Raw genomic sequence first — 16,387 nt, 5'->3', positions numbered from 1 at the left:
ATCGCTCCCAAACTAAATGAATCCACTCCTATACGGGATGCTAAAGGAGTCCAAAACCAATTCCCTTGAGGGAGCAATGCCCGCCATCGGAAGACGCAGTGGCTGTTCAAATCGGCCCAAAAACACTCAGGCACCCTCCGGACCCACCTTAATAATTGTTTTCGGAACTCACCATGGGGTGAACCCTAATGAGATACATGGCTAAAATCACTCCTGGCGAGTAAGGTTAAGATGTAAAGTTTCACAATCCTCCCCTTAGTTAGATTTCATACCATCCGGCCTTACGTACATGGCTACAAAAAAATTGAGATCTATAGTCCAAACCATTAATACGGATAGGAAACGATTTGGCACTGGAGTTAAATAGTTTTGGCACAAGAGCCGAAGAAAATAATCGAAAAATTAGCGCCCGTGCGAGGGATGATGGCGTGCACGCCAATTTCATTAACCTCGGCATTTTTTTATTATTTTTTTTGCCGCTGCCCCATCGTCTGCTGCTAAGCGGCTCCCTGTGGATGGGATTCCGGGGCGAGAAGCGGCCGCCGAGGGGGTAAGGAGGGGGAGGGGGGACGATCCGGCAACGGCGACAAAGAGGGCGGCGACCACATCAAGAAAGAGCAGCTGGGCAGATTATCCGCACAAGGGCACTTCTCCCGAAGCGAAGCATAGCCCTCCGAAGGGTTCGGGAGGGCGACGGGCGGGATTGACCACGGTTTGCGGTTTGCATACGACAAAGGCACCACCCAGCAGGACCCGGGCAAGAACACGGCGGTGTCCGCCAGCAGGCAAGAGCTATTCCTCGCTCTGTCTCTCCCGCCACTTACTACGGAACTGAGTGCGAGGGAGACGGGGCGACGAGAGCACTTTCCGGAATCAGCTTGCTGGCTGCGGCCGGCTGCCCTGGTGCCGGGCTGCCCTGGTGCCCGGCCTCCGCCCCCGCGCGCCCCGCGCTACACGCCGCCCCGTGAGACTTGCCAGACGCGGTGCCACTCGGCGCTCGACTCGCCGCTCGGCCCTCGCGTCTTGCCGACGCGCCGCTCGTCCGAAATAGAGGCGCCCGGTCATTGAGGGAGGCTCAATCTGCCACTCGGCCTTGCCTTGCCCAGCCAGCCCTGCCCTGCCCTGCCCTGCCGCGCAGAGAGGCCTAAGGCCTGTGCGATTACTGAAAATAATCGCAATTGATCAATTACCGAATAATCGAAATTTTACTCGATTCGATGATTTAAAATCGACAACTGGATTGTAGATCGAAAATTGGTTTCAGTCGATTAATTGCTTTGTTTTAGGGTCAATTTGAATAACTTAAAGGGTTTTTGATGCAAAGTTGACAAAGACGCACCAAATTGTGCACTTCAAAGCTGTACAGATAGCCAAGGTACATAAAAGCAATGTTTCAGTGACAAACAGGACCCTTCTGGTAGTTTCGGAAAGAGCAAGAAATCGGCATAAATCGATGATCAATTAATTGAATCTGTGTCGATTCACATTAATCGAATCGGGTCTTTGGAAATCATTGACAATTAAATTAATAATCGACAATTATAGTCAATTATTCGATTAATCGCACAGGCCTAGGCCTACATCACTTGCAGATCAAACGACCAGTCGCCACTCGCGGGAAGCTCCCGGGTAAGTTACTCTGAAGAAAACAAACCGATCAAACTGCCAAAAAATATACCAGCTCTTTCAGAAAAGAAAATGAAAAGAGATCTAGATCTCTTTTTATTTTCAATAAGTTCCTCATAATTACTTTGAAGCTGATGATTTACGGTGACGCGGCAAGGTGAGCCGTCGTCGAGACCGGAAGCCGACAGGGGTGTCGTAACGTGAGAACACTGTGAAACCAAGTGTGGAAACCAAGTGTGGAGAGCTCAACACTTCCTGCTGCGGAGTAATCTTCACACTTGGACGTGTGGAGTTTGCGGCAGTCTCCACACTTCGACTGTGTAGTAGTAGTTCACAGAGCCCCTTAGCATGGTGTAAACCCACCGAGCCGCGCCAGGCACCGCATCATGTCGTGGAGGATACGCGCTTGATTTCTTGACTCGCGAGCGTAAAAGCTAGCTGAATACTTTATTTTGCGTGTTTTATAGGAAAGCTATCATCTGCTACAAAATCTAGCGGTAATAAACCGGAAAAGCTTTCAAGTGAAAAGTGTGCCATTTCTCGCGGCACTGACTACAGTGAGTGCCCCACGCCCTCCTTCCCCTTGCCTTGGCCTTCGACGCCTCCCCCACCCCCCTCCCCGCAGAGCGCCTCCCCCGAGATTACAAAGTCGCAATCTCCATCCGCGCCGGCCTATTAAGGCCCGGAAGAGCAGTGCCGAGCATCGGCCTTGCTGCTTATCGTTTTGCCGGCTGTCAACCGCCTGCAGGCCCCGCCGGCCCCAGGACCAAACGCACAGCTGCCGACCTGCCCGAACGTGGACTAGCCGCCCGGGGCGACCAGGCAGGCAGACAGCCAGCCCCAGAGCAAATAAAAGAAAGCGGGTAAAGCTGAACCGAGGCTGCTTTTGCCTCCTCTCGTCCCGTGTTCCTGGAAGCCTCGAGGCCCGGCGTCCTGCAGTCGGGCACGGCTCCAGAATTTTGCTTCGAGGAAGTGGGAAACGACGTGCTTTCTGCCGACCTTCCGCGCGGCCTACCTGCCCAGTACCGCGATGACGAGACTCTCGAAACGCCATTCACTACCTTTCTTTGCTTTACATCAAAATGTGCGTCGCCGTGTCAACAGTCGTCCCTGCGTCCGAGCGAGCGCCCCGCCCCGCCCCTCCCCGCCCGCTCGTCCGCCTGATGGATTTGCAAGGCGATTACTCATCATTGTGGCCGCCCTGTCATTCCTTTCATTCATCGGCCAACGGCGGCTATACACTGTGGGAGGCGGGGAGGGGGGCACTCTAAACTTTTCGCGGGGGCTTTTACAGTCAGTGGTTAGTGGGCGGCGCGGCGACCTGTCCTCCGTAATCAACATACTTGCTCGCCGCGGTGCCCGGCCTGGCCCCGCCCCACCCCGCCCCGCCCCGCCCCGCCGCGCGCCCGCCCGTCCTGCCGCTGCCGGTGCCCATGTTCATTTGGCTAATCCTGCCGCTAACATTTGGCTGCTTTTCGACAACGGACGGCCCCTATGCCACGCCTCAGTCCGCCGAGCGCGTAGCGCGTCCCAGGCAAAACAGCCCCATCGCTGGAACGCCCAGGCCGAGAGTGCCGCGCTGGGCGCGCTGCGCTGCCCGCCGGAATGGCGCCAAAATGGCGCCACTTGCCGCCATTGGCGTCCTCTGGCGGCCAAGGGCGCGTGCGCCGTGTGCGCCGCGGTGGGCAGAGGGGTAGGCAGGGCAGCCAGCCAGGCACGCGAGCGGTGATGTGATGACAGCGCAAACAGACATTTCAATTTTCGTCCCCACGACATGGCAACTGAAACAACACTACTTCCATTCGCTGCCTCCCGGTAAACAGCAACAACAAAAACGACAACGCAACGGCAACAACAACAGGTGGATGCATCGCCGCCGCTGTGTACACTGTGTAAACAAAAAACCTGATGCTGCCCGTTTGGCATAATGGGGTGGAGTGGAACTTCAACAGCACCGGCCGAGCCGCCAACGCTTTCGCTTCCCCAGAGAGATCCCATTTCAAAGGCACCCGTGATATAACCTGAGAGGCACACATCACTAATTAAGTTTTTTTTTTTCTTTTCGCCAAAGGTGTAACACTTGTTTTCGAGCAATGGGGTTAGCTTTTGCAACGAACTATCGGCGCGATTTTTTGTTGTGTTTTTTTTTGCATCCATGATTGATACAAACTCGAGTATTTTGCAGGCACGTTTTAGTTCAACTGCATTTCAAGGGGTAAGTTGGGGAAGGAAAAGTAAGCCCTGCCTGCTCTTTTTTCGCCCCCCCCCCCCCCCCCGCAGCTGAACATGCACGCCCGTCCCAAAGAGAGAGACGCGCCACACACATTTATGATGCACATACACGCGCGCGCGCACACAAACATGTATCCACGCCCCTTTACAATCTGGGCGCTATGTATAGCGTGGTGCGGGCAAGGCGGGCCAGGGCAGGCCAAGGCGCTGCCACTGCCATCGGCTCCCATCGGCCCCGACGCCCCGCCACGCCCCGCCACGCCCCGCCACGCCCCGCCACGCCCCGCCACGCCCCGCCACGCCGTGGCTCCGGTAAAAGCCGTCGTAAAAGCAAGTGACAACGGCAGCGCGTTAACAATGCACGTGCCTATAACACTTTCCGCTTTTATTTTAGGGGCATCGGCGCGCGGGGCTCGGGGGCTCGGGGGCTCGCGCACAGCCCGCAACAGGGGACGCAACTCCCGAACCGCTCGCTGTGCCGCGCTGCTCGACCCGCACCACCGACAAAAAAAGGAAAGCTCGTGGGAGCACTGTTAGGAGTTGAACCCGGGCCGGGCGGTGCCGCTGAGACCGAAGGGAGAACAACAAACAGCGAAGTGCGGAGCGAGCGGCGAGCGCCCGGCGGCAGGCCGGCCCGTCGCGCGGCGCTGCGCGCGGGTTGCCTACCCCGCGGCCGTCAGGCGCCTTGTCGCCACGCATGCCACGCGTCCGCGGCAAACTCGTCGCGTCGCGTCGCATCACCGCGCCCGGCGCGCTCGCATCGGGGCCAACGGGACACGGCGGGCGACCCGGCCCGACCGGGGCAGAGGCAACGCGTCGCCGTGGCGCTGCCGTGAGATCGAAGCGGCCCAGATACGGCGAGACGAGGGAGACTGGCAGGAGGCAGCGAGCGCATGTGTCAAGGATATTGTGAGTTATACGCGGCGTCCGGGGCGTCGCGGCGCCCCGCTAGCAGCGCGCCTGGCCTGGCCACCTCGGAAAGGCGCGCAGTAAATTCAACGGAAAACTTTTTTTTTTCCGCGCCGCTTCGGGACGGCGGGGTGGCGGGGTGATGCGCGACGAGGCCGATAGCGCTATCTCCGGGGCCACTCATCTACACAAGCCTGTCCTGGTTCCCGCAGTTCCGCGGCCACCCCGGCCGAGTGCGCCCCCAGCGCGCCCCCAGCGCCCCCCGCGGCCCCCGCGGCCCCCGGGGACGGTGCAGCGGCGGGGCGGGAGGGAAGACGGAGCGGCCAGGTGAGCGGATCACTCTGGAAGGGGTGCGGCGATCACGGCGTGACGCGGCGTGACAGGGTGTGACACGGCGTGACACGGCGTGACACGGTGTGACACGGTGTGACATGGCGGCGCATGGCGGACACGCCGTACGGTAAGTGGATATGAGCGATTGCGAGGCCGGCCGATGCGAGGCCGAGGCGCGCTGGCGCCGAGGGCGAGGCCGCGCCGGGCGAAAGGCGAGCCCCACAGCCCGACAGCCCGGCAGCCCGACCACGACCACCGGGACAGCGACGTCGTTCGACACCGCGCCACTTGCTGCCGGACCTCTGGACATGCAGACTGATCCCGAGGGTCGTTTTGGTCGCTGGGTCTCTCTCGCACTCATAGGGCGTCCCGCGAGAGAGGCAGAGCGAAGAAGGCGACTCTCCGAATCAGTCTACTGCGCGCCTGCTCCTGCAGGGAGACGCGGAGGTCCACGCCCTGGACCGTGGACCGCCGCGGACCCTGCTGGAACTTCAGCCGGAGACGCGCGTCTCGGCCGTGTCAAAGGGATTGGGGCGCTACTCGCCCTGCCTGCGAGATTCCCAGAGTATCGCCGTCTCTCTCGCACCTACGGCACGCCCCGTGAGTGCGACGGAGACAGAGCGGCGAAGGCGACTCTCGGCATCAGTCTGCTGCTTGGCCGCGGCGCGGGAATCTGCGCCGGGATCTGGCGGCGGGCAACTCGGGCCGACTCGCTAGGCAGGGCGGGAGCGCAGGCCTCGCCCCGCTCGCCTCGGTGGCCACCAGAGCGGCCAACTGGCACACTGTGGCGTAAGGGTGTACAGGGCGCGCTGCACGTACCCACGCCGCAAACACGCCGTGCCGGGCCGGGGCCGATTTGGCGGACCGCGGACCGCGCTGGCCGCGAACACTGTGCGCGATCGGACGCCACGGGGCAGCGGCACCCGGGAAGCCAGCCAGGCAGGCAGGCAGCCACAGGGCCTGCAGGGCGAGGGCGGTTCAAAGCAGCACCGCGGCGCTAGGCGGTGCCCGGCACTCCCACACCGCGGCTACGCGGCCACCGCGCTTTGAATGGGGGGAGAAATAGGCACTCTCTCAATGGCAGTCAGTCATTGCTGGCGGGGATGGGCCGCGCATGGACCGCGCTGCCAGACCGTAATGACAAACCAGAGCCTCTCCGCCTGGAAAGCGATTCGCTCTGCTGCGTGGAGCCCAACAGGCAGTAAAAAAATTACCATATTTTGATTTACGGTCGAACTTTAGGCCACATTGACGTTGAAATGGCGATTGTTTTGATGACCTGTTGTCCCTGAGAAGATTCAAACCTCCCTTACACCAGTCGTGGCATTGGCCAGCATACTCCCCACGATATGATAGTTCCGTTCCAGTGGGTTGAGGTTGAACACGGGCACTCGAACCACCGCTCCATGTTCACGGGAAGCGTAGCCGCAGAGTGGCGGACAATCAGAGCAAAGGGCAGGGATGCGAGCTCAAACTCGACAGACGAGTAGGAACAGACACCAGAGTCGCGGACCAGCGGGTAGACCGACCTTCGCGCCGGAGTTCGAGTTGGGCACAATGGGACCCGCCGCTCACTGACGCTCGCTGACGGCCGTTTGGTTTCGACTGGGACGCGCTGTGCACTGATAGGTTGTCGGGGACGCGAGTCCAGTACAACAGGACTGCAAACCGCAGCAAACGCGCAGCAGTTCTGATCAAACGAGAGTCCTTCTTTTCTCTGAATTAGACGTAGGTAAATGCCCCCACCCTCACCCTAAGAGAAAAACTAAAAAAAAATGGAAAGTCAAATTTCTATGTAGCAATTAGCAGAATGGATACACAGTCAAGCCACATTAACTGTCTCGTGTCCCTTAACATGGGGTCTACCTAGTCGAGTGGACAGGGCAGTTTCCACAACGCGGCGGCGCCATGCTCGCAAGCCGCCACCGCCACGAGGGCGTCCTGCAACGGGTGCCTCTGCGCACCGCGCGTTGCTCTACACACCTTGTCCTCAACACGTCGCCGAGGCCGGCGAGGCGGCGCGCGCCATCAACAAGTCCACGCGGGGCCACGGCCCGCCGCACCCCCTGGAGCGCGTCCTGGTGGCCGTCGTGGTGCGCGTCTTCCTGGCGAAGCACGTCCTGGTTCACATCGCCGCGGCGGTCCTCGAGACTCGGAGCCGCGTGGCCGCGTGGCCGCTGACCGCGTGGCCGGTGCGCGACGCTCTGCCCGTCGGCGTGGTCCTCGCGGTCCTCGCGGTTCCCGCGGTCGTCTTGAGCCGACCGTCGCCGCGTGGCGTCCACCGAGGACTAGGCGAGGTGCGGACGCGGCGACCGCGGCAGCCTCCACGCGGCGCCGCCAGGGAACGCCACCGTCCGACGCCCCCACCGGCCGGGCCCCAGCCCCAGCGCCTCCTGGCCCCGGCACCCCGGCCCTCTGGCATGGAGGCCGCCACGGCGCCTCGGCAGGCCTGCCCCGCGCAACAAGTACGTTTGGACAGCGGCGCCCGACGCGCAACGCGCCCGCCGGGCAGGTATGTGTCAACAGAGCGCAGGCATCGCCCTGAGTGCCTTCTGACTTGGTGATGTCGTTGCAAATGTGGAGGGAGGGGACGGGCTTTTTCGCAGAATCAACTACGCGCCCGCATACTGATGTCCATGATGTCACCACCCGCGCGCCCCTCCGTGTGTACACAAGGAGATTGCAAGTTCCTCTGGGTATCGAGACGGGTTGCTCAGAGTCATTTCCCAGACACTCAAAGGTGCGTTGCAGCGCGCACGACACATTCGCAAATGAGCTAAAATTGTGTGAGCTCACATGCACAAGGGCTTGAGCAACACCCCACTGCTCAAAGAAAGATAAGCTAGTGAGCACCGCACCACGAACACGGCGTCAAAAGGCTGGGCTGGGCTCGCGTTTCGCAGATGCCCCACGGCGCGGCAGCCAGCGCCGGAACTACCCCTTGCGCCGGGGCGCGTCGGGATTCCCCGGAGGCGCGGGGTATGTCCGGACGGGATACGGAAGCAGCGCGAGCAGCGCGGTGGCTCAAGCGGGCCGTGGCCGTGGCCGGGGGGTGGCGCTGGCGCGCTGGCGGCATCCAGGGGGCCGGCGCCCCGTCCGCCGCCCCTGCGAGTAGGCCACACGCGGCCATCGATCCGCCCTCTGCTCCGCGCTCCGCTCCGCGCTCTGCTTGGCTCGGTGCCGTCGCGGCGCCAGGCAGGCAGGCAGGCAGTCAGGCCCCCAGGCAGGCTCGGGCAGTCATGGCGGACGAGTACAGGGCCATGCACCAGCAGGGGATGCCCATGACGGGCATGGCGGGGACGGGCGTGGGCGGCGTGGGCCCCGGCGGCACCGCCAGGCCCATGGTGGACCCCGAGGCCGAGGGCGAGGTGGACCCGACGCGGTACCCGCAGCCCAAGGAGGCCACGCACAAGATCCGCGGCCGCCATGACGTCCTGGAGTACCTGTTCGGCACGGTGGACCAAGAGCTGCTCATCGTCAAGACCTTCTACTTCTTCTTCTACGCCGCCTTCGGCTCGCTGTTCCCGCTCATGGGCGTCTACTTCAAGCAGATGGGCATGAACCCCGGCCAGTGCGGGCTGCTCATCGGCTCCAGGCCCTTCGTCGAGTTCCTGTCGGCGCCCTTCTGGGGCACCCTCGCCGATCGGTGAGCCGCAAACCCTTTTCTATCGACAGGGAGAGCCGTAGCAAAGTGTGTAGTGTGTTTCGCAAGCCTTTCGTTTTGGTTCCCTTGAGTTTCGACTGGTTCCGATTCGCGCACAGGGCCTATTCCTGAAGGACAGGGGAAGGGGGTGAACTCTGACCGTTGCTCGCGCTGTGGCGAATGCATTCGAATGGAGGCGGTCGGCTCCAGCCGAAACGCCAGGCAGGGCGAAGGCCTGCTTCGCCACGGCCAAGGCTGGAAGGAAACGGTTCCGGGGAAGTGGCGCCAAGAGGAAGCACCATGGGTATTTAGCGCGGAAGGGGTAGCAACACAGTCGCTGCCCACGTGATCCCTGTGGAGCCGTGCGGAGCGGGCGGAGCAGCAGGAGTGGGTTAGTGGGATCGGCAAGGGAGGGGGAGGCCCTGTCCGATGCCCGCGACGCCATTCGCGATTCGCGCCGCAGCGTGGCGTGGCCTGGCGTGCCGTGCCGTGCCGTGCCGTGCCGTCTGAGCCTCGGAACGGATTCTATGTATTCAGATTTGGGGGTCGCTCGCCGAGGCGCGGTCCCGCGGCTCGGTGATTCACGTTGACCCGGTGGCCACGCTCCGTCACGCTCACGCTCCGCTGGCCAGTCTGCCAGTGTGCAGGCCTAAGTGGGGCCGTGGCGCGGCGGGGCGGGGGGAGGGGCAGGGGGCGTAGGCTCGGGCGGGGGTGGAGGGGCGCGCGTCTCGGCCGCACGTTGCCCAGAAAATCAATACTACAAAACTTTCACGTTCATTCACGCTCCGAACGTGGAGGGCCACGGTGGGCAGACCGCGGCACGCCCGCCCCGCCGGCATGGGGTCGACAGGGAGAGGGCCACCAGACGCGCCGCGGATGAGGCGACAGTCTCACCAAGAACCGAACCATGACAGTGTCTCAAACCATTCCTCACTTCTATTCAATCTAATTTCCGAACACGCGGTCACCCCTTCGGCGCCGAGCGTGGAGCGCGGGCTCCGGAAGCGAGAGGCATTGGGGCGAGCCCTGCAGCACTCTCTGAGCGCTCTGCGGGCGTCGCGGCGTCGTAAGGACACACTCCATCGATTGGACGTTCGGCAGGACGTTCGGCATGCCGCGGCCCGGCGGCCTGCACTGGCTGAACTGGGCCCCGTCGCCAGGAAACGCAACTCACCCTCGGCTCCGTTCCCTCGGTCCGCAGGTGGCAGAAGGGCAAGCTGCTGCTGCTGTGCTCGCTGTCGTGCTGGATCATCTTCACGCTGCCCCTGGGCTTCATCCAGCCCCCCGTCACGTCCTGCATCAAGCACAAGAACGCCACCGACTGGGTGCTGCAGACGCCCGAGCTCAACCGCATGCTCAAGCGCGAGGCGCCCCTGTCGCTGTTCCTGCTGGAGGAGGCGGTAAGTGTCATCCGAATCCACTGTACCTACCTGGTTTCTCCCTGCCGCTCACTTACCTGTCTCCCCTGCCGGTCGGTGCAGGACGAGGAAACCATGTCGCCGGCGCAGCGCTTCGGCCTGGACCGCTCGGCGCGGGTGGCGCGCGCCGCCATGCCCTACTACAGCGCCGGCACCTCGCCCCACGACGTCGCCTTCGCCTCCAACTACGACCCCAAGCTCAACAAGAACTGGGTCACGCCGCGGTACAGCTCGCTCGTCTACAAGGTCTCGGTAAGTACGACGGTGCGATCGCGCGGGTTGCGTCACGCGGGCGTCATTCTCTTAACGGCATGTACTGGTTCTGGCAAAGCAGAGCCCCCGTTGCAAACCCAATGCACATGGGACTGTGCATGGTGAACAGAAGGCACAGCCTTTGGACGAGTAACAACGTTCCAGTGACATTCTAAGACATATGAGTTGAGCGAGTTAAGCCATAACCTCTACCTTAACACATCAGCCGGCTGGCGCCGGCCCGGCTGGTGCCTCATGTCGTCGTGGCGGTCGGTGGTCTTGCTCTCGAGAAACAACGCAGCACTCACGATTTCGGTCAGAACCGCGAACCAGCACAGCACGAGACGCGTACATGTCACGATACTGTAACGACGGCGCGGCGCGAGCGAAATCGTTTCAAACTCGCAAGTCTGAACAAGCGACGGCGGCGCGGCGCGGCAGGCCCGAGGCGCGCGAAGTCCTGCGGCGAGAGGGAGGAGAGGGGAAGGCGGGAGGGGTGGAGAGTGAAGACGAGTGGATCGAGAGAGGGGGTAGGGGAGTGACGCGTAGCTGTTGAACTCACCTCACGCTCACGGCTTGCATTGCTGTACAGGACATCCAGAAGGCGTTCTTCCTGCTCATGCTCCTGGTGGTGATCGGCGAGTTCTTCGCCGCCCCCGCCATCACGCTGGCCGACTCGGCCGTCATCACGATCCTGGGCGAGGACGCGGACCACTACGGCCACCAGCGCATGTTCGGCTCGCTGGGCTGGGGGCTGGCCATGTTCTTCGTGGGCATCGCCCTGGACCACTCCACTGCCTTCCCGGACCACCCCTGCGGCCCCCAGGAGCGCGAGAAGAACTACACCATCTGCTTTGCGACCTTCTCGGTAAGTTTCGGCGCTCACGCGTTGAAGAAATGAAAGGGGGCGTCAGTGTTGCCAGAAACGAATTAAGGTAGGCAAAAAGGAGCCGAAACACGCCGCTGTGACGCAGGCTTCTCGGCGCCTACCTTCATGCGGAATGTATTGCAGTTTGCCTACCTCCCGGGCCATGACCCCCACCGCGCACGCCACTGTCACATACATCACACAAAACGCTATCTAAACAGAGCGTGTTTAACCTTTCCGTTTGCGGCCTGCAGGTGCTGATGGGCGCGGCGCTGATCGTGGCCACGCAGATCAACTTCAAGTACGAGTCGCACAGCGAGCAGCCCGTGGTGGAGCAGGCCAAGCCGCCCCAGGAGCCGACGCGGGAGGAGTACCTGCAGCAACAGCTCGCCCAGCAGCTCAACCTGCCCTCGCTGGCGGACACCTCGGGCGCCGGCCAGGCCAAGGAGCCGAACGTCGGCAAGGTGCGTCTCGCGGACGCCGTTGGAGTGCCGCGTCTGCAGACTCTGGACTGATCCGATTCTTTCCGACCTCGTTGCAGACCAAGGTGTTCGCCCAGACGAACCGCGAGATCCCCGAGTGGGTGACCGTGCTGTCGCACTTCAAGAACCTCAAGTGCGCCTCGTTCCTGTTCGTCGCCTGGTTCATGGGCTTCGGCATCGGGCTCATCTTCACCTTCCTCTTCTGGCACCTCCAGGTAAAGCGGTGCCCTGGCCACACAGCAGGGCCTTGGTGGGAACCCTCTAACACTGTGCCCCCGTCTTGCAGGACTACGGCGGGTCGCCCACCCTCTTCGGCGTCGCCTCCGTCATCAACCACATCTCCGAGATCTTCGCCTACTTCTTCAGCTTCCGCCTCATCAAGCAGATGGGCCACGTGAAGGTGCTGTGCCTGGGCCTGGTGGGCAACATCCTGCGCTTCCTGTACATCTCCTGGCTGAGGAACCCGTGGTGGGTGCTGCCGTTCGAGTTCATGCAGGGTGAGTAGCGGCAGCAGGTGCTTGGTGCTCGTGGACGCGACGTGAAGCTAACTGAACCAAAGCTAACTAAACCCTCGGGCCGCAGGCATCACGCACGCCGCGGTGTGGGCCGCGTGCTGCTCCTACATCGCCCACAACACGCCGCCGGACATGCGCGCCTCGTCGCAGGGCGTGCTGCAGGGCATCCACCACGGCCTCGGCCGCGGCTGCGGCGCCGTCCTCGGCGGCATGCTCGTCACCTCTTTCGGTAAGCCTGCTCCCCGGGGATCAGGGATCCAGAGACGAGTTAAGGGGTGGGTGTCGCAAAAGTTGCCTACTTACAGGGACAAAGTGGGCCGTTTTGTCTCTCACCCTCTCTCTCCCCCTTTCCGCATCTGGTACTTCCCTCCTCCCCTTTTGTCGTTTGCTCTTCCACCCCAGTTCGGAGCCCTGCTCTTCACAACACTCACGCTTGCCGCTTGTGCAGGGACCACTGCCACCTTCCGGAGCTACGGCGTGTGCTGCGCGTTCGTGCTGGCCGGCTTCGTGTTCATCAACTTCTACCGCAAGGACCAGGGCTTCGTGTCGGACCTGCCCCAGACGGAGGACCCCCACCAGGTGGCCGAGGAGACGGCGCACCTGGCGCCGCACGGCGTGCCCAGCAACCCCATCCCCAGGGCCTTGTCCTCGTCGCGGCTGCACGAGCTGGCGCAGCAGCAGGCCAACGAGGGCTACGGCGCCACGTACCAGACTTCGGCCGGCGGCAACCTGGACATCCCCGGCGCAGGCGGAGGTAAGTCCTTGTCCTTTCCCTAGTGACCCTCTCTCCGCCACCCCTCCCCCCTCCCCCAATTCCTCCCTCGTGTTGATCACATTCAGTCGATACAGAGGAGCGTCTTTTTCTGCCTCCAGCTGCCACAAATCCATTCCGCGCGGATAACAACAACCAACAGGGCTTTGCTTATGGCAATGGAGCAGGGTACAACTACACCCAGGTGAGCCATTTTAAAATTTCTGAAGTCAATTTTTAAAAAATAATCTCAAGACTTAAATGAACTGATTTTGGCAATATGTCTCCATTTTAGTGATTTAGACGCAGATAGCGGTTCTATGTGAGTTTTGTGATGAACCAATATATTTGTTTGGTGTGCGCTTTGTCTCTCTGTCTATGTCTCTTCTTCCCTCCGTCTTCCCTTCCCTATCATACTATCTTTTTCCCTCAATAGCATCTGTGTCAGCTTATGAATTCAGTAAAATGCACCAAAAGTGTCATGTTAAGATGCGCACTGAGTAAGATGTCGTCTTCTATTCTGGTGGCGCACTGCAATCTGTTTACAATTTTTTTTTCTGATAGGCATGAAATGCTTCAGCACATCATCTTCAATACCTGATGTCTGTCCACTCAAAATTGCATGATTGAAATCTGTGTTTGCTGCTATAAACTAACTTCTGTCCACATATATTTTACAAAATGTTTTGAACATAAGCATGTGGTTGGCGAAGAAATTTACTTTATGCATGATTATTGGGCGTCAGGATAATTTTTTTCCAGTACAACATCACATTGTGCAAACAGTGAAAAAGGAAAACCAAAAGCAAAAGATCCTGATGTTTCATTCATATTGTTTCAGGAATACGATCAGCAGGGACCGGCTGCACCAACAGAGCTTTATACCCAGCAGCCTCCCCAACAGCAACAGGGTTACCCCTGGTGAAAACTTCACACTGTGTACACTTTTGACCCTTGTATTTCTGAATTGACTTTCTTTATTTGGAGACATTTTGTTCTTTCCATTACTGCCCTCTCCATCGGGGTCAAAAAATATTGTACTCTTTTTAACAATCATTTTCAGTGATATACGACTATTTGAAAGGTACGTTTTGAATGCTAGTCAACAATTCCACACTTATACTCAAATAATATTAGTCAAGAGATTTTTAGGAAATGAACGCAATGTGTGCAAGTATTCAAGTATTGGCCATTAAGAAAGACATGTTTTACTCTCCTGCTCAAAACATTACTGATGGTATTCATGAAAACTTGTATGATGCCGCTATTGACAAAAAGCTCATAAGTGTTAGCTGTTTTGAGTTGAACAAATTAATGGGTGAGCAAGGGCATTCACAAGGGAACGATGGGTCATCACGCACAGGAATAAGACTCAAGTATTGTAAGAAATTCAAGATTGTTTTCAGCCCCCACTTCTTGTATTGTACAGCAATCACTAGATATATTTCACTGACTATACAAGCTTCATCAAATGCCCACTAAAAACTAAACAACTTGAGGAGAGAAACTACGCTTTGAGTTTTATTTAAACCGTACAAGATATTTGTCTTTTGAAGAAAAGACTAAAATATGCAGATTCATGAGGCTTGTTGAAAAATGATCCATTCCTGTACAACAACATTCCTTCTGTGGCAATTTCTTTGATTCTAAAATTGTACGAACTGATATTTGTGAAGAGTACTTAATGTATGACTAAAGATCAAGTAGGCTAACTTCATAATGTGCCATTATTTGTGAACTTCCCAAAATCGCACCTGTGATGTCTTTTTGTTGTGTGGATGCTTATATTTTTTTGATTTATTTATTTTGCTATAGGCAATGTGTTTCTTTTGAAATTTATATTATGTTTCCCCTAGATATTGATTATTGATTACCTGTGCAGTATTTGTTGGAGTACACAGTTACCATAATGATGATATTTTCTTTTTAAGTTATGGGAGATTCATATAGTATACTCTTAATTTTCTCCTTGTTTTTTCCATGTTTACAGTAGGCATGGCATTCCATAAATGTATCTTTATGGTTGTACAGTGAAGTGTGCATGTACATATGCTGTAAGTTACATGCTCATTAATTTTTGAAGGAGTGTTAAAGAATTTGTTATTAGATACTTAAAGGCTTTTTATATGCTCTATGACACAGATTTATGAAATTCCTGGCAAAAGAGGCATTTCAGATCATTTCTCTGGCTTTGTACATAAGCTTCTTTTTCAATGGAAAATGCAACCTTTGAGTGAAATTAGATGAAATGTATGATCCATTACATCCGCAGGACCATATCGCATGAATCCCTTTCTCATCGAAAATCTCTTTTCTATTGTGTGTGCTTTTGTGAAAATGTTATTTTGAAAACATATGTTGGATCTACAAACACTCCAGTTTCCTTCATGCGGACACAAATCTTAAAAATGTCCTTTTGGAAACTATTATTTATTGCATTTCTATAACAAAATGGGTAAGATGAGGGTGGAATGAAAGCATTAGTCCTTTTCCAGCAGGCTTTAGATGTTACCCAATTTTTGCGAATTCTTCTTCAACTGTTACATATAAGCACAATCAGCATGTGCAATGCTTGATTTTGATGTGGTAGTGGCAACTTTTAAGTTAAGATAGGGACGAGAGTCAATGAAATACTCTCCTCTTTTGGTTTAAAAAATAAAGAACTTGTGTTCACAAATAGAATAGAACTAATTATATTTAAAGAAACATGTAAATGTAAAATGTGAATTCTTTAAACTTCCTCATGAACATGTTAGTATATTTAAAAATTGTGGTTTTCGCCACAGTTAAAATCTGTTATCTTGTGGATTATCATGTGTATCATATGTATAGGAGAAAGCTTCTTAAAGCAGTGCATTGACGAAAAACCTTTAGGAAAATTGTACATTCAGATTTTGATAATATTTCTGCTTCTCAGCCTGTTGACCCATTCTGAGTCGTTTACCGGGTGTTAGAAATTTGGTGGACACATCCCCTAAAGAAATGTGAAGCTTCTTCAAACCTTTGAGACAGCATCTCAGATCAAAATTTTAGAACGTCAAATGAGAGCCTCCAACAGAAACAAAGTAGGAATCGCCTTGGAGTGTTCATCTTCATCATACATATCATCACAAAATATGTCATTATTTTTGTTAAGCATTGATATTTTAAATCATATTTGATATGTAACTGTTGGAAATTATTTGCTGTAAACATCTTAATTGTTTGAATATTTTGAAACGATTTGGTATCTCAATGTTATACTTCTTTGAGCGGGTTATTAAATGTTTAGTTTGTAAATTGTTGCTAGCTGTAGACAGCATACTGAATTAAACATAAACCTCACCATTCGTATTCTTTTGATTATTTCCATTTCTGG

The 16,387-nt window shown here is 56.8% G+C and overlaps 2 protein-coding genes across 3 annotated transcripts in view; one reads left to right on the top strand and one right to left on the bottom strand.

The window, feature by feature from the left end:
* LOC117641029 (neuropeptide Y receptor type 4-like) overlaps nt 1–10,806 on the bottom strand; it is a gene marked incomplete at its 3' end in the record, with an annotated part of 63,762 nt that extends 52,956 nt beyond the window's left edge. Inside the window, exon 1 of the mRNA XM_034378123.1 lies at nt 10,627–10,806. The remainder of the gene's footprint in view (nt 1–10,626) is intronic.
* On the top strand, nt 8,325–16,356 carry LOC117641818 (major facilitator superfamily domain-containing protein 6). 2 transcript variants are annotated; one of them, XM_034379478.1, is made up of 12 exons: nt 8,325–8,746; nt 9,945–10,143; nt 10,225–10,413; nt 11,006–11,281; nt 11,536–11,745; nt 11,823–11,978; nt 12,050–12,260; nt 12,346–12,507; nt 12,727–13,032; nt 13,152–13,234; nt 13,325–13,351; nt 13,871–16,356. In XM_034379478.1, exons 1-11 carry the CDS (start codon nt 8,340–8,342, stop codon nt 13,325–13,327), a joined length of 2,202 nt encoding a protein of 733 aa, XP_034235369.1. In that variant the 5' UTR covers nt 8,325–8,339; the 3' UTR covers nt 13,328–13,351; nt 13,871–16,356. The 2 variants fall into 2 exon arrangements, with proteins under 2 accessions (XP_034235369.1, XP_034235368.1); XM_034379477.1 differs by lacking the exon at nt 13,325–13,351.
* The last annotated feature ends 31 nt before the right edge of the window (nt 16,357–16,387 follow it).

The sequence above is a fragment of the Thrips palmi genome, unplaced genomic scaffold (genome assembly GCF_012932325.1).
Source record: "Thrips palmi isolate BJ-2018 unplaced genomic scaffold, TpBJ-2018v1 HiC_scaffold_15, whole genome shotgun sequence".
Taxonomy (NCBI): domain Eukaryota; kingdom Metazoa; phylum Arthropoda; class Insecta; order Thysanoptera; family Thripidae; genus Thrips; species Thrips palmi.
Note: the sequence above shows the minus strand (reverse complement) of the source record. Positions and strands in the feature narration are given on the sequence as shown.